The 18,683-nt window shown below is 42.0% G+C and overlaps 1 protein-coding gene across 1 annotated transcript; it reads left to right on the top strand.

Annotated features, from left to right (window-relative positions):
* The first annotated feature begins 10,849 nt into the window (after positions 1-10,849).
* LOC307011315 (polyunsaturated fatty acid 5-lipoxygenase-like) lies at positions 10,850-17,225 on the top strand. The gene is made up of 9 exons (XM_079636826.1): positions 10,850-11,725; positions 11,862-12,008; positions 12,102-12,311; positions 12,632-12,718; positions 12,973-13,142; positions 14,015-14,139; positions 14,880-14,980; positions 15,056-15,226; positions 15,313-17,225. The coding sequence occupies exons 1-9, from the start codon at positions 11,561-11,563 to the stop codon at positions 15,490-15,492; spliced, it is 1,356 nt and encodes a 451-aa protein (XP_079492952.1). The 5' UTR covers positions 10,850-11,560; the 3' UTR covers positions 15,493-17,225.
* Positions 17,226-18,683: the final 1,458 nt, after the last annotated feature.

The following is an 18,683-nucleotide window of genomic DNA, read 5'->3' as shown; positions in this document are numbered from 1 at the left end:
GAGCTCGGAGCCCTCCCCCCGGACAGCACACCAAATACGCATAACCATTTACTCTCTGATCATTCGTAAGTGTGAACTCGTGAAATGGTATTTGTGAGGACTTCCAGTCAGGATTTAGACCGTACCAAAGTTCTGAGACTGCTCTCATTAGAGTTAGAAAATATTTGGTCTTATTATCAGATCGTGGTTGTATCTCTCTATTAGTGTTACTGGATCTTAGTGCTGCATTTGATACTATCTTACTACTTGATATATACAACAATATTATTGATATCCTGCACTGACACCATTATATTAGAACTGAACTGAGCTGGACAATGACATCACGGTTTTCTCCAGAGCGGCTATATAGATAAATTAACTAAATTATTAACTTCTTTAGAACAAAAATGATGAACCATCACTGAACTTACTTAAGCTGGACTGTGATGCTATTTTCTTCTAGATCTGCTGTGCAGCCTAAACAAACTTTGTTGTATTATTTTCCATTATTTCACATATCAATGTTAAGCTGCTTTGAAACAATCTGTATTGTAAAAAGCGCTATATAAATAAATGTGACTTGACTGTCAACCACAACATTCTTTTGCATAGACATTAAACATGGTTCAAATCATACTTATCTGACCATTACCATTTGCAGTAAATAAAGAGGTGTCATATTGATCACAAGATCAGTTTGGAGTATTGCAAAGCTCAGTACTAGGACCGTTGCTTTTCACCCAGTACATGCAACGCTTGGGAGATACCATTAGGTAACCTGGCGTTAGCTTTTACTGTTTTACTTCGCCCTGGTCTCCCGAGTTGTCGACCCCGCCCTGGTCTCCCGAACTGCTAGCTTCACCTGTCCGCCCGAATGGCCAGATCCGCCATGTTCACCTGAACTGCAGCTCCACCCTGGTCACCTGCACGTCCGGCCTATTCTACCTACACCACCCTGCTTACCTGCCCATGACCTCCAGGGTGCCCGCCCCCCCTCCCTGGTTGGAATCTTTCCATGTAGCTTCTGGACACTGGACAGGGACTGGAGTCGCCTCTGGACACTGGACAGGGGACAAGGACTGGAGATTTAGACATGGCGGTGGCCATCTTGGGTGGAGGCTCAAGTGTGGCGGCTCTGGAGATGGAGACTCTGGAGAGGGATCATGGACTGGCGTGAACCGGGGTGACTGTGATTAAGTGGTGATGGCATCTTCATCCATCTCACTGTGAGGGAAGAACCACTCAGCAACAGTACAAGATCAATGTATCTTGCCAGGGGAACTGTGGTAGCCGCTGCAGGTACCTGGTGAAATAGGTGTTCATCTAACCCAGTACAGAAAAGGGTTTTTAGGGTCCCCTCGTTCCAGGGCACCAGATGGGCAAGGTCGAGGATCTCCTCAACATAATCCTCGATCAGACGGTGGACTTCTTATTTAATCTTTATTGTAGTTGTTGCTTATATATATATATATATTCAACCCAATTTATGTGTATGTTATTTTACTTACCTGTGTTATTATTTTAGTCATTTAACCCTTTTAAGGGCAAATCACTCAGGGGCTGCTTATTTGTTCTTTTATATCAGCAATAAAAGATCCAGTGAAACTGCCGCCTGCTGTCCAGTGTCCAATAACTCCACAACACAACGCAAGACGAGTGTTTTTCATAACTCGCTGGCAAGAGTTTTTCATAACTCGCTGGCCGCGCATCACGCTTGGCATTGCAAGCCACTGGTTACACTAGCCTAGTTTTGGGAAGTAGACACACTCTGTCAGTTTAAATCTAGACTAAAAACACATCTCTTAAACACATTTTCAATTTATATCATTCAAATCAGTTAAATGATTGTTAGGCTGCATAAATGAGGTCAAATGGAACCAAGAACACTTCCTATAACCCCCAATGTACTTGTAACATCGTAAGAAGAATGGCATCTACGCTAATATTAGTCTGTCTGTCTCATCCTTATCCTGAGGTTACCGTAGTCACCCGGATCCGGTCCATATCCAGATCCAGATCTATTGGACATTTTTTTTGCAGAACTGCTTTATAGATTAATTTAACAAATCTAATAATTGATTATCTTTACAACGGAACTGAATCAACACTGAACTGACTTCAGATGAACAACAGCCGAAATGCATAATTTTCCTGTTATCACAGTAAAGCTGCTTTGAAACTATCTGTATTGTATAAAGCGCTATATAAATAAAGATGACCAGCAGCTATATCACCCTGTAGCCAAAGACTGGTTGCCCCCACTGAACTGAAGCTAAGAAGGGCTGAGCATGGTTAGTACCTGGATGGGAGACCTCCTGAGAAATCCAGGTGTCTGCTGGTAGAGGTGTTAGTGTGGCCAGCAGGGGGCGCTCACCCTGTGGTCTGTGTGGATCCTAACGCCCCAGTGTAGTGACGGGTACACTTAACGGTCAAAGAGCACCGTCCTTCGGATGAGACGTTAAACCGAGGTCCTGACTCTCTGTGGTCATTAAAAATCCCAGGATGTCCTTCGAAAAAGAGTAGGGGTGTAACCCTGGTGTCCTGGCCAAATTTGCCCCTCGGCCTCCTAATCATCCCCATATATACTGATTGGCTTCATCACTGTCTCCTCTCCACCAGTAAGCTGGTGTGTGGTGGGCGTTCTGGCGCAATATGGCTGCTGTCGCATCATCCAGGTGGATGCTGCAGATTGGTGGTGGTTGAGGAGATTCCCCCCTTCCAAATGTGAAACGCTTTGAGGTCCCAGAAAAAGCGCTATATTAATAGTAACAGATTATTATTATGACTTCTGTGGTGCACTGAACAAAGTCTAACCCACCCAACCTGGGTAGGCTGTTATCTGGACCGTAGGCCTAGGAAGATACGGTAGTGACCCGAGTAGACCCTGAGATAAAGTAATAGAAAAAGAGACTTATATATTTATATGCCTACCTGACTCCTATTCTGCCTACATCACCCTGCTTACCTGCCCATGACCTCCAGAACTCCAGGGTGCCCGCCCGCCCTCCCTGGTTGGAATCTTTCCATGTTGCCTCTGGACACTGGACGGGGACTGGAATCGCCTCTGGACGGGGACTGGAGTCGCCTCTGGACACTGGACGGGGGACAGGGACTGGAGATTCAGGCACGGCGATGGCCATCTTGGGTGGAGGCTCAAGCACGGCGGTGGCCATCTTGGGTGGAGGCTCAAGTGTAGCGGCGGCCATCTTAGTTTTTTTGCCTTCTTTGCCTTTTGCCTTTAGCCATCAATTTGAGCGCGGTTCTTTGTTGCTAGGAAACTTTGTATTGTTTAGTGTGTTTTACTCGGGCAAAACGCGAGTGCACGTGGCATTTGTTTGGGTCGTGACTTGAGTTTCGCTGCGGGGCGTGGTCATAAGCCAGTTAAGCATTTATAGTATGGGATGAAAATAGTATCTAAATGATTAACTCATGCAAGCACAATTATCAATGAACTTGATACATGTTGCAAATATGTTTTATCCATCCCTTTCAACTTGCGTGTGCAAAATTAAAAATTGAATGAATGTGTAGCAATTTGTACAAATGCAGACATTTTTGTGAATACAAATGTTTTCTTTTGTATTAGTGTATCATAATTTGCGCATGCAAAAAAGAAGATGTGCATGTGTGGATCAGATGACACGCGTGCATTCATTGACGTCTTTTCTGAGTCGATCTCATTTGATTCATTTGGATTTTGAGACTTTCTTTTCGCTGTTTTTAAGCATTTCACAACACACACACAAACAACTACACATGAATAGGCCTGGTGCTAATTATTAATGTGTGCACAACTACCCTTCTATTTGACAAATTCACAAATGTGCGTTGCTACATTTAAACTAATACAATACAACTTGTGTGTGCAAAATCCAGAATCACAAGGATGTGCAGCATTTTGTACAAATAGAGACATAGTTGTTAATACAAAACCTCAATTTTGTATTAATGTAGGTCAGAATGTGTGCATGCAACAAGTATAATGTGCATTTGTGGATGAGGTGACACGCGTGCATTCATTGACTCGTTTCTGAGTCGATCCTATTTGATTCATTTGGATTTTGAGACTTTCATTTCGCCGGTTTCGCCTGGCACGATCCACACACAGCTGTCTGAGAAAACCTGCTACCACTAGATGGCAGTATTCTGCTAAATCCGACAACGGTAGCGTAATCACGCGTTCTTCCCCATTTAAGACGCTTAATGGATTTGAGTGATATTGAAGTGATATTTAGTACACAATATAGGCCTACCTTATTAATAAAGCATAGCATACTTTATAGAGGCAAACAGATTAAATCAGATTATGAACAACCCATATTGCTAACGTAGCCTACATAGCGCGTTGCATGTTCAATGAGGTGTATCGGCTACTGAGTTATAATATCAGCGTCTTACTGCATTGATGTTAAGCTTTTTCGTAATAATCGGCTCTATGGAAGGAAAACTATATAGCCTACAGACAAGAGCCTATATGAACGCGACGCGCAATGTTTCACGTTAATGGCATTTTCCTTCCTGAGCCTGTTAAAAAGAACGTGAAATTTCGCAGTCGAGTTCATATTATAGGCTTATTTTTATCTGACTACACATTGTATACAAGTTTTGGAATTTGAAAATGTCTGTTTTTAAATGTTAAAAGACAATTTTCGCAGGACATTTGTTTTCCCTTGACCCTTGCCACTGTTATATAGTCTTACTATAGCACGATGAGTTTTAACAATATGCAACCATTGTATACCGACATGAAATATTCATTGAAAATCACCAAGGCCCTACGTGTGTATTGCTGCATACATGAGAATGCTTTGACGCGCTACCACTGCTCATGATGCTCAAGGGAACGTCTGCCAATTACACTAACTGCGTTAAAACGTATCATTTGTTTTCATTAAAATTACTTTTAATATTTAAAATCTCACATTTTCAAATTCCAAAGGTCGTAGAAGGTTCCTGTAAGACTGACTTACAAGTAAAATTTTGACAATACTTCCCTTCATGTATGTAGCCTGTATTCTGCAGAAAAATACTGTACTTCACCAAAAGTTTCTTCATGTTCAAAATGGTGGTAGTATGTTCCTAGTGACTAGACTGGCTTACTACAGGTGAAATGGTCCCAATACCACCCTTAATGTATTTACAGTAAACAACTTAAAAAAAAAAAAAAATTACTGTAATTCACCAAAAGGGTTTTTTTGGTGAATAATGCAAAATCTCACCTGACGATCACTAGGAACGTACTAAAACTTTGGAACATGAATAGAAAAACTATTTACAGTAATTAAAAAAAAAACTATTGTACTGTTCAATCAAGATATTGGCTGGACATACAGTAGGCTAAGTCAGTCTGCCCACTAGGCATTTACTATAACACTGGAAGTATCGTTCATTTGAATGAATGATTGGACGTTTATATTTTTTTGACTGTGAGTGGAATTTGCTGATGGTCCCTTTAGAAAATGCAGCGAATATCAAACCTAAAACCTACTTCACTGCGCTCTCGGACCGGTTGCTCTCCCATACACATGCAAAGTTAAACGCAACTGCAGAATTCCATTTTAAGCTTTTTAATTTTAACAGGCTCAGGAAGGAAAATGCCGTGAAACATTGCGCGTCGCGTTCATATAGGCTCTTGTCTGTAGGCTATATAGTTTTCCTTCCATAGAGCCGATTATTACGAAAAAGCTTAACATCAATGCAGTAAGACGCTGATATTATAACTCAGTAGCCGATACACCTCATTGAACATGCAACGCGCTATGTAGGCTACGTTAGCAATATGGGTTGTTCATAATCTGATTTAATCTGTTTGCCTCTATAAAGTAGGCTATGCTTTATTAATAAGGTAGGCCTATATTGTGTACTAAATATCACTTCAATATCACTCAAATCCATTAAGCGTTTTAAATGGGGAAGAACGCGTGATTACGCTACCGTTGTCGGATTTAGCAGAATACTGCCATCTAGTGGTAGCAGGTTTTCTCAGACAGCTGTGTGTGGATCGTGCCAGGCGAAACCGGCGAAATGAAAGTCTCAAAATCCAAATGAATCAAATAGGATCGACTCAGAAACGAGTCAATGAATGCACGCGTGTCACCTCATCCACAAATGCACATTATACTTGTTGCATGCACACATTCTGACCTACATTAATACAAAATTGAGGTTTTGTATTAACAACTATGTCTCTATTTGTACAAAATGCTGCACATCCTTGTGATTCTGGATTTTGCACACACAAGTTGTATTGTATTAGTTTAAATGTAGCAACGCACATTTGTGAATTTGTCAAATAGAAGGGTAGTTGTGCACACATTAATAATTAGCACCAGGCCTATTCATGTGTAGTTGTTTGTGTGTGTGTTGTGAAATGCTTAAAAACAGCGAAAAGAAAGTCTCAAAATCCAAATGAATCAAATGAGATCGACTCAGAAAAGACGTCAATGAATGCACGCGTGTCATCTGATCCACACATGCACATCTTCTTTTTTGCATGCGCAAATTATGATACACTAATACAAAAGAAAACATTTGTATTCACAAAAATGTCTGCATTTGTACAAATTGCTACACATTCATTCAATTTTTAATTTTGCACACGCAAGTTGAAAGGGATGGATAAAACATATTTGCAACATGTATCAAGTTCATTGATAATTGTGCTTGCATGAGTTAATCATTTAGATACTATTTTCATCCCATATTTATAGCAGCTAGTCAGTAGAAGTAGTCAGAAGAAGCAGTCGAACAGCAAGAGAGAACTTCAGTGTGTGAGTGTTTACTTTTCTCATTCAATTTGAGCGCGGTTCTTTGTTGCTAGGAAACTTTGTATTGTTTAGTGTGTTTTACTCGGGCAAAACGCGAGTGCACGTGGCATTTGTTTGGGTCGTGACTTGAGTTTCGCTGCGGGGCGTGGTCATAAGCCAGTTAAGCATTTATAGCAGCTAGTCAGTAGAAGTAGTCAGAAGAAGCAGTCGAACAGCAAGAGAGAACTTCAGTGTGTGAGTGTTTACTTTTCTCATTCAATTTGAGCGCGGTTCTTTGTTGCTAGGAAACTTTGTATTGTTTAGTGTGTTTTACTCGGGCAAAACGCGAGTGCACGTGGCATTTGTTTGGGTCGTGACTTGAGTTTCGCTGCGGGGAGTGACCTAGCACTGCCCGGTCATGCAGATTTGCCTTGTACAACATCCGAAGGATCAGGCCCTTCCTATCAGAGCATGCTACACAACTCCTTGTTCAGGCGCTTGTTCTTTCCAGATTGGACTATTGTAATGCTCTCCTGGCTGGTCTCCCAGCTTGCACTGTCAAACCTCTGCAACTGATCCAGAATGCTGCAGCTAGAGTGGTCTTCAACGAGCCAAAGAGAGCACACGTCACTCCTCTCCTCACGAAATTGCACTGGTTGCCGGTTGCCGCTCGCATCAAATTCAAGACACTGACGTTTGCCTACAGAACAACCACTGGCACTGCTCCCCTGTACCTGAACTCATTAATTCAGACTTATGTGCCGTCCAGAAACTTACGCTCTGCAAGTGAGCGGCGTCTGGTGGTGCCATCTCATAGAGGCACGAAATCTCTCTCTCGGACCTTCACCATGACTGTTCCCTGCTGGTGGAATGGTCTGCCTAACTCAGCCAGAGCTGCTGAGTCTGTAGCCATCTTTAAGAAACTGCTGAAGACGTATCTTTTTCGGCAGCACTTGAGCACTTGATCCAGTACTACTAACACTAACACTTTCTTTTCTGTTCTAAAAAAAAAAAAAAAAAAAAAAAAAAAAAACTTTTTGTACTGTGAAGGGTTATAGCACTTACATACTGTTGTCCTACTGCTAGTTTAATTGCTTCTATTGTTTCTCATTTGTAAGTCGCTTTGGATAAAAGCGTCTGCTAAATGAATAAATGTAAATGTAAATGTAGTTGAAGGCTCCCGCGGCTGCGGCCATCTTGACCGAGGGCTCAGGCATGGTGGCAGCCATCTTGGGACGAGACTCTGGAACGGCGGCCATCTTGAGATGAGACTCTGGAACGGCTGCCATCTTGAGACAAGACTCTGGAACGGCAGCCATCTTGGGACGAGACTCTGGAACGGCAGCCATGACGGGACGAGACTTTTGGAGAGGAATCATGGACTGGCGTGAACTGTGACTGAGTGGTGATGGCATCTTCATCCATCTCACTGTGAGGGAAGAACCACTCAGCAACAGCACATGATCAATGTATCTTGCCAGGGGAACTGTGGTAGCCGCTGCAGGTACCTGGTGAAATAGGTGTTCATCTAACCCAGTACAGAAAAGGGTTTTTAGGGTCCACTCGTTCCAGGGCACCAGATGTTAACATAATCCTTGATCGGACGGTGATCTTCTTATTTAATCTTTATTGTAGTTATTGCTTTTATATATATATATATATATATATATACATATATATAATTCATTACATTTATATAGTGCTTCTCTCTGCACTCAAAGCGCTTCACATTTGGAAGGGGGGAATCTCCTCAACCTCCACCAATGTGCAGCATTCACCTGATGATGCGACGGCAGCCATATTCTGCCAGAACACCCACCACACCAGCTTACTGGTGGAGAGGAGACAGAGTGATGAAGCCAATATATGAGGATGATGAGGCCATGATGGACAAAGGCCACTGGGAAAATTTGGCCAGGATGCCGGGGTTACACCCCTACTCTTTCGAAAGACATCCTGGAATTTATGTATTTATATGCCTACCTGACTCTTCCTGAGAATACAAGGTATCTCTTTTACAGGAGTTGAGTAATATGAATAGAGAAAGTGGCCCGTGACCTAGATATAGTTACGTGGTTGTGATAGAGACAGTGGAGAGCAGTGATGCCGGTAACACGTTACTCTATCTGACCACTTTTTTTCAGTAATGAGTAATCTAACGCGTTACTATTTCCAAACCAGTAATCAGATTAAAGTTACTTATCCAAGTCACTGTGCATTACTATTTTTGTCATTTTCCTAAGTAAAAATTAGGGCTGTAACGATATGCCGAAATCTCGACGGTGTGAGAAGGCAGAATCGCTACGACCCATTCCAACTCCCAGAGTCCAGATCCAATGCAACAACATATTACTATTAGTATTGTTTGAAGTTAACATTAGATATAAAATACGTAGACCTACACCACAAATCTAGTTGAGGGACTGACACACAGAAGTGTGTGAGTTCTACCAATCACACTGAGACATTTAATATGACACCAAACATGAAAGGGGGGGGGAAATAGATTCACAAGATAAATCCTATATTCTTAGTGAACTTTCACTGACTTGAGTCAGGGGGGATGATGAGGGAGAAGTAAGAGATGCATTGCTCTTTCTTTGAGATTTTCTCCTGAGATTAGTGAGTTTTATTGTTTTATTGCAGGGTGTTTTATCTCATGTTCTGCCTTAGCTGGAAATCCAGTCAAACAATAGAAGTCATACAATAGACCTCACCCCAATACAAAGTGCAAAAACACAAAATTATTTTCATATAACTTCATATATAAAAGCCACATGTGTGAGAGCAGAGAGTCAGTTATACTTGTCCTCCCATCTGAGCACAATGTTCACGTATACAGTCTCTGTCACCACTGGTAAACAGGAGTTTGCTGGAACAAATGATTACGTTTACCTGACGCTGACCGGCACGAAGAGATGCAGTGACCGCACTCTACTGGACAAAGCCTTTTTTGAACATTTTGCAAGAGGAACGGTAAGAATGTTTTTCACCCTCAAAAATTCAGCTTAAATTAAATAAAACATAATAAAGTATAGGGTTTTCACTACTTAAACATGCAGTTATTTGATTTATTTATTGATATCTCATGATTTGCAGACATATCATTTCTCATTTAACTGTTTGTTTCATCAAAAACCTTTGTTTCCTCAGAAAAATTTGAGAAATCACAGTCTCTATATTATTAAAGATGATGGTTGTTTAAAGTTTCTCCAAACTGCAATGCTGTAACCCCACTTTTTCCTTCCAAAGCTTCCACAAATTTCTTCACTTGTCCAGTTTATTCACAGCAATATAAAGCCCTCTGACAGATAATCCAATTTAACCTATATGTTTGTTGAAAATGAGTTTCATAAAGAAAGAAAAAAACATTATAATATATCACAAAATACCTAATGAGATTAATTAAAACCAGAGCATCCTGACTCCAGTGAAAATTGGGGTGGTATTTTTGATTCATCTGACCTGATTAGTCTCTTACCCAATTAAACCCTCTTTCATTTTTGCACATAACCTGTGTGATGTCCGGTGGTGGCCTATGTTTTTACCAGGCCTCGCAAAAGAAGGGCCCTAAGTTTGCACTCCGTCTGGTTTTTAAAAAGGGCCACCAAATTGCAAAGGCCGCCTCTGGTTATGTCTAACAGAAGCTGTCGTTAAAGGTGATGCCCATTGACGTCCATGTGAAGGAGACCCTTGGAGACATTGTGCTGGTGAAGCTTGAGAAGAAGAACTTCTTGTTCAATGATCAGTGGTACTGTAGATGCATCAGTGTGACGTCTCCCTCTGGAGATCGCTTTGACTTCCCCTGTTATCGCTGGATCGCGAGCGAAGAGGCAGTGGTTCTTCGAGACGGCATGGGTGAGTCCTATCCCGACTCGGTTCATTCTCCAGTCCTGAATCAAGCAAGTCACAAACACTGTAATTAATGTGTGTTCCTTTAGCTCGATTGCCTCAGGATGATAAAACCAGTTTGCTAAAAGAGCAGAGACGATTGGAACTGGAATCCAGACAACAACTGTTCAGGTTTGAGGCCACAGTTACAATCCTGAACAATACTCAATCATTTGGTGTAAACGTTGTCTTTATTTTCCCCCAGATGATCCAGTTTATTGTTGGTTTGTTTTACAGTTTATGTTTACAGTGCTAAACACTTAACTTATACAAGAGGGAAAACTTTGTGTATCACCAAATATAATTCTCAGTCCAATATCTGAAAGAATAATGTTGCCTTTTCTTGAAGGTGGAAGGAGTGGCAGCCGGGTTTCCCCATGAGTATAGATGCCAACTCAGGCAAGGAACTTCCTCTTGACGTTGAGTTTGAAGCTGAAAAATCTGTGGACTTCAATGTGAACTTAATTAAAGCGTAGGTTACACAGTTTGTGTTAATCCCTGTGCATGCATCCCTAACAAATATGCATGTTATTGATTTTCTATGACACTGTTTGACTACTTGATCAGGAAATATCCCAAAATAAATGGAGAAACACGTGTAGCTGAACCTGAACCAGAAAATCAGATTATGAGCATTCAACTGTGTTTTTATTGCTGTGATCTCTTTCAGAATCGAGAATCTTGGTCTTAGCAAACTTGAGAGCTTGTTCCAGCACTCTTGGAAAGATATTGAAGATTTTCAAGAAATATTTACGATAATCAAGAACCCTGTGTCAGGTTTGAATCGATTCTTCCTTTGTTAAATTTTTTTTTTTTTTCTACAAAAATGACCTGTCCAAATTTGTTTTGTGGGGGAAAAAAACAGGCTGATAAGCACATTGTTTGAATACCCCTAAACTCACTGGCAGCTGTCTTTATTATTCCCTTTGACAGAATATGTGATGCATAACTGGGAAAAGGACTTCATGTTTGGCTATCAGTTCTTGAACGGCTGCAATCCTGTGATGATCAGTAAGTGCGTGAATCTTCCAGACGAGTTCGCAGTCACACAGGAGATGGTGAAAGGCTCCCTGGATAGAGGTCTCACACTACAGGAGGAATTAAAGGTCAGAAAATAATGCTTGGTCCTCAGTCCTGTAGACGGGAAAGTTGCAGTGGTCAATTCTGGACGTTAATGAATGATAATAAGAATTTCTCCAGTGTCACTCTATGACTCCAACACTAAACTCCTCTCTATTACAGGAAGGAAACATCTACATCGCAGACTATGCGATACTGGAGGGAGTGCGAGCCAATGCCACAGACCCGAATACCCAGCAGTATCTGGCGGCTCCCTTCTGCCTGCTGTACAAGAACAGCCAGAATGAAATCTTGCCGATCGCGATTCAGGTGCCTGTCGAAATTATTTAGTAAAATATTACTTTAAAAAGTTGGTGCTTGGAGTTTTTACCAAATATTGTTGGTTTACTTTCTCTGAAACAGCTCAGTCGCCAGACCCCTGCTGGGGAGACAAACACTGTCTTTCTCCCAAGCGATAATCACCACGACTGGATGCTAGCCAAGATGTGGGTGAAGTCCTCTGACTTCAATGTACACCAGCTGGTCACACACCTTCTCAGGACACACATGACATCTGAGGTTTTTGCCATTGCCATGTACAGACAGCTCGCTGCAGTCCATCCTGTATACAAGGTAGCCATCCTTTAATGCTTTCACTGCTATGATATTTAATGTAAATGTTCAGATTCAGGGCTACACTTGACTGAGAATGCCAAAGAAAAGAAAGTGGTTTGGTGGATATTGAAGGGCTGCAGGTTCCTGTCCTTCCGGGATCCAGTCATGGTTGTTGTGCCCTTTATCATATTGCTCTTGCTGTAAAAGTAAAAAGGCACTTGCCAGGGTGCTAGTGATTAAGAGACTAAGGGAGATTTTGAAACGTGTGGCCTAGAGTGGCTTATTGCTTTATTGAAGTCTTGCAGCCAATCATTGCAGCCTTTATGTTCTCCTCACAGTTACTGATACCTCATGTCCGTTTCACCATTGCCATCAACACTGCTGCCCGTGAAAAACTCATCTGTAAAGATGGGATCTTTGACAAGGTATCTTTAACCCTGAATAACAGTTGCCTTTAAGGAGTCACAGTTTTTCTTCTCATGTTTATTCCTGGTTGATTCACATGACTTTGAGGTCTGAAGAGGCACCCAGTCTTAACCCCTCTTTATGACTTGATATTCTGTCATCTAGCTGTAGGCTATGGCTTCTGTTTTGTAGACTTCACTGGACTTCTCTAAAGAAGCATCTACAAATTGTAGTCTGAGACTCAAAGATTCACAAATTTCCTTGTGTTTCAAAGTCTAACAGCACTGGTGGAACTGGAATTGTGGAAGTGATTCAAAAGGCCATGAAGACTTTAACCTATAAGTCCCTGTGCTTCCCTGAGGCCATAAAGTCTCGAGGAGTGGAAGATCTGCCCAACTACTACTACAGAGACGATGGCATGATGGTTTGGGAGGCAGTGAAAAGGTACTTGATAAAATGCACAAAAGTACAGATGTTCAAATTACGGGTGTAATGGTTCAAATTACTCACGGTTCGTTTTAAGGTCACGGTTTGGTATGTGCTTGTATTGTAATAAATAAGGTTTTGACCCCAAGATTTTAGATATACCAGTGAAATTTCACAATTCTCTATTCCAGTTTTGATACTAGAGCAAAAACTACTAGCCTAACTAATATAAATTTCAAACATTATTTAAGACAAACAGCCAGTAATAAAATAAGAATAAATAATCAAACTATAAATACAAATGAATCCTTATTAAAGTTACAAAAGTTATTCAGCCAAAAGCAGTGTGGGTTTCCCCCCCCCCTTTTCTTCTTGTTGTTTGATTAACATTAAAAACAAAGACAGCAGCAGAAATATTAGGCTGCTGTCACTTTAAGACATAATGCATGGATCCAATATACTGATACTGTACACATGCGCGGTCTTTCTCGACTGTTTGCTTTCTCGTTTTTTAGGATACTCTCCAAGATAGGCATTTTAATAATTTTGTGAATTTGAATGTGAATTTTGCCATAACTGACTGTTTACTGGGATGCTCGCCAAATTGGAATTTTGACAATTTTGTGTGAATTTGTCCGTTCAAGCACAAGAAGACATGAAAGAGAACTGACGCATCGTCAGATTTGAGATTAACTGCGGTGCAAATGCGTACCGAACCGTGAGTGGGTAGCGGTTCAGTTCGTTTTTTATTCCCGAAAACCATTACATCCCTAATACAGATGCTAATAGTGAGAATAAAAAACAAAGAACTAAAGCTTCAACTAAAGAATTTGACACCAAGATGTATTTTTACATTTGCTGATTCATCATTTAACTTGATCTTCCTCCAGTTTTGTTTCTGATGTGGTGAAGATCTGCTATGACAGTGATGAGACAGTTCAGAAAGACAAGGAGATTCAAGCATTTGTTCAGGATGTTTGCTTCTCTGGTATGAAGAATTGTCCGAAGAATTGTGGTGAGTACAGGATCATTTAACTAAAATGTAAATGTGTGAGGGTTAATGTGTTACCCCCTCAATGACCCTGCGAGAAGTCATGGGTTCAAATCCCGAACGAGCCCCCAATTCTCACATGCCTTACCAGTCTAGGGACTGTCTAGGGACGTTTAGGGACGTTTCCCAGTCTAGGGACGTTTCAGATTTAAATCCCTCTTTAAGTGTCAGTGACCTTAACAAATCAGAGTAACCAAAGTATTCAGTGAACTATATTGTAAAACAAGATTAACACCCAACAATATCACACTTACTGAGGTCTGGGGCAGGAGAAACCCGTATCCGCAGCCTGGAGACAAAAAGGCTTCTTCAAACTTAGTTTACTCTCAGAGGAAGCCAGCAGTGGATGTAACTAGAGTCGGTTAGTCTCCATTGAGCTTTGCATTGAGAAGGCGAGCAAAACCATTCCACATTAAAAAAAAAGTAATTCACCCTTTGCAGGGAGTTTGATTGCCAGGCACTCTGAACAATCATAAGGTTGAATTGCCGTTTTTATCAGAAAAACAAACCAGACACGAGAGTTAGCAGATTGACGTTGGTGGACTTGACCTTGATAAATGGTGCATTGACCATTGTAGGTCTTTGCGAACGGTCAATTACGCCCTGGGATGTAACATGTTTACAATGTTTGTATGCTAGCTTATGCATTGTTTACATCACTCTTAAATGCATACATGAAGTAAATACGTAGCCAATGTTCACAGAGTTTCCGGATTCCCTGACATCTCGGGAGCAGTTGGTCGAGTTCCTGACTGTTGTGATTTTCACAGCTTCAGCACAACACGCTGCAGTCAACTTTGGACAGGTGAGTTTGCACACACTTTTCAGGATGAATATAAACTATCTATAGGCTGATATCTGTGTGTGTCCTGTGTTTCAGTATGACTGGTTCTCCTGGGTCCCAAACAGCCCTTGCACCATGCGGAAGCCCCCACCCGCTCAGAAGGGCCAGGTGGATATGAAGTACATCATGGAGAGTCTGCCGGACCGCGGACGTTCCTCTTGGCATCTAGGAGGAGTTTGGGCCCTCAGTCAATTCCAGGACAACGAGGTTTGATGACTGATTCTTCACAACTAGTTTGCATAAACTTGCTTCCTACAAATGTGTTGTTTTGATTGTGTGCAAAACTTCTCCAGCTGTTTTTAGGCGAGTATCCCGATATGTACTTCTCTGAACAACCGGTCATGGAAGCCGCTAAGACTTTCCGCAAGAAATTAGCAGGAGTGACCAACATCATCAAGAGCCGAAATGAGAATTTGCAAGTGCCCTATTGCTATCTGTCCCCAGACCGAATCCCCAACAGTGTGGCCGTCTGAGAGGACATCGGTGGGGAAATTAGCAAGCCCTATTTGGAGCGTTTTTGCCAGTATAGAGAAAAGGCAGAGAAAAACTTAACTGGGCTATTTCACAACATTCACAAGTTACATACAATACTATACACATTTTTTTTCTATACCACATTTAAAACAACTGCCGTTGACCAAAGTGCTTACCAGCATAATACAAAAAAAGCAAATAACATACAGTCACACACACAATTAAAACCTGATTTGATTTGAATCTAGTTTTGGGAACAAGTAGAATCATCTGACTAGAAGATCTCATATTTATGGTGTTTTGATAAGGTATCAAAAGGTCAATAATATATTTTGGGGCAATACCATGCAGTGCTTTAAAAACCATCAACAAAACCTTAAACTCAATTCTGAATTTTACCGGCAGCCACTGTAAAGAAACCAAAACTGGAGTAATTCTCTCTTTCTTCTTTATACGAGTCAAAATTCTGGCCGTAGAATTTTGTACTAACTGCACTAATTGCAGACAAGATAATTGACCCTGTGAGATACCTATATAAAAAGAATTACAGTAATAATCAATACATGATGATATGAATGCGAAAGGAGAGAATTGGTTTCAGCCTAGTTGATAAAAACTAGCCTTAACAACACTAGTGACCTGTTTATCTAAAACAAAATAAAACATGATAGTGCCCAAATTCTTGACATGATCTGAAAAATTTATTGACATAGAGTCCAACCAGAGTGTCGTCTGCATATAAATGATACATGATATTGTACTTCGGAAAAATTGAGCCCAAAAGGCATATACAACAAAACAAAAAAAATAGGCCCAAGTATGGAACCCTGTGGCACACCACGTTGTAAATTAGCTGATGTAGAATGGAAATTTCCAATGCAAACCGAAAATGATCTATCCTTTAAATATGATTTAAACCAGTCTAAGGCTGTACCCCTAATGCCAACATCTTCCAAACTGTGCAATAAAATACCATAATCAATGGTATCAAACGCAGCCGTGAGATCGAGAAAATAAGGATAACTTTCCAGAATCAACTGCTAATAAAATATCATTAAAAACCTTAAGAAGGGCAGATTCTGTATAAGGGACCTGTGGTAGATTTAATATAGATAAGATTAATTATGTGACTAACCATAGAAATTTTAACTTTAGATTTTATACTTATAATAAACTTTTATCACACTTCTCTTTTGAATGTCTGATTATGACTAACTTTCCAATCCAGATCTAACAATGAAACAAATTTATTCTTACTTCCTTTGATTTAGGATGTAGCCATCAAACGAACTTTCGATATGATCTAACCTTTTAACAAACTTTTGACTCCATGTAACCTTTGTCAAATGGAACTTAGAAAGATGGACACAATGTTATATTTTTTGACTGTATTGTGAAATGATTGACTGAAATATTAACCCCTTACAATGTTTTTTATATTTTGCTGATGTCACTAACAAAGGGAAATGTAAGGGCTTGCTCTAAACTATTTAATCCAATCATATTGACAGAACGTGACATGTAGTCATAAAGATTCCATTTTGATGACATGTTAGTCATGATGATTCTATTTTGATGTGTCTGGCTTTATCCTATAAAGCCTGTTTTATTCTTCTGTTGGGCTGAGATTCTCTGAGAACTGCTCGAGAACTCCCGGCCGTTTTGAATAAACCCCCTGAGGGACATTTATTGAAGTCTGTCTCTTTTGTTATTTATGCTGCGCAGCAAGGAAGTTGGAGTACAGATAGGAAACTCAGCCGACATCGACAGGAGACGCTCTAGGCTAGGGTATTAGGGTTAGACTCGGCCGACATCGACAGGAGATGCTCTAGGCTAGGGTATTAGGGTTAGAGTCGACCGACGTCGACAGGAGACGCTCTAGGCTAGGGTATTAGGGTTAGACTCGGCCGCCGTCGACAGGAGACGCTCTAGGCTAGGGTATTAGGGTTAGAGTCGGCGGACGTCGACAGGAGACGCGCTAGGGTATTAGGGTTAGACTCGGCCGACGTCGACAGGAGACGCTCTAGGCTAGGGTATTAGGGTTAGACTCGGCCGCCGTCGACAGGAGACGCTCTAGGCTAGGGTATTAGGGTTAAACTCGGCCGCCGTCGACAGGAGACGCTCTAGGCTAGGGTATTAGGGTTAGACTCGGCCGCCGTCGACAGGAGATGCTCTAGGCTAGGGTATTAGGGTTAGAGTCGGCGGACGTCGACAGGAGACGCGCTAGGGTATTAGGGTTAGACTCGGCCGACGTCGACAGGAGACGCTCTAGGCTAGGGTATTAGGGTTAGACTCGGCCGCCGTCGACAGGAGATGCTCTAGGCTAGGGTATTAGGGTTAGACTCGGCCGACGTCGACAGGAGACGCTCTAGGCTAGGGTATTAGGGTTAGACTCGGCCGCCGTCGACAGGAGACGCTCTAGGCTAGGGTATTAGGGTTAGACTCGGCCGACGTCGACAGGAGACGCTCTAGGCTAGGGTATTAGGGTTAGACTCGGCCGCCGTCGACAGGAGACGCTCTAGGCTTGGGAATTAGGGTTAGACTCAGCCGACGTCGACAGGAGACGCTCTAGGCTAGGGTATTAGGGTTAGAGTCGGCCGACGTCGACAGGAGACGCTCTAGGGCAGGGTAATAGAGGTTAAACTCGGCCGATGTCGACAGGAGACGCTCTAGGCTAGGGTATTAGGGTTAGAGTCGGCCGACGTCGACAGGAGACGCTCTAGGGCAGGGTAATAGAGGTTAAACTCGGCCGATGTCGACAGGAGACGCTCTAGGCTAGGGTAATAGAGGTTAAACTCGGCCGATGTCGACAGGAGATGCTCTAGGCTAGGGTATTAGGGTTAGACTCGGCCGACGTCGACAGGAGACGCTCTAGGCTAGGGTATTAGGGTTAGACTCGGCCGCCGTCGACAGGAGACGCTCTAGGCTAGGGTATTAGGGTTAAACTCGGCCGACGTCGACAGGAGACGCGCTAGGGTATTAGGGTTAGACTCGGCCGCCGTCGACAGGAGATGCTCTAGGCTAGGGTATTAGGGTTAGAGTCGGCCGACGTCGACAGGAGACGCTCTAGGGCAGGGTAATAGAGGTTAAACTCGGCCGATGTCGACAGGAGACGCTCTAGGCTAGGGTAATAGAGGTTAAACTCGGCCGATGTCGACAGGAGATGCTCTAGGCTAGGGTATTAGGGTTA

Source organism: Phoxinus phoxinus (genome assembly GCF_949152265.1).
Source record: "Phoxinus phoxinus genome assembly, chromosome: 15".
Classification (NCBI taxonomy): domain Eukaryota; kingdom Metazoa; phylum Chordata; class Actinopteri; order Cypriniformes; family Leuciscidae; genus Phoxinus; species Phoxinus phoxinus.
The sequence above is the reverse complement of the archived record's forward strand: the minus strand, read 5'-3'. Positions and strand labels throughout refer to the sequence as shown.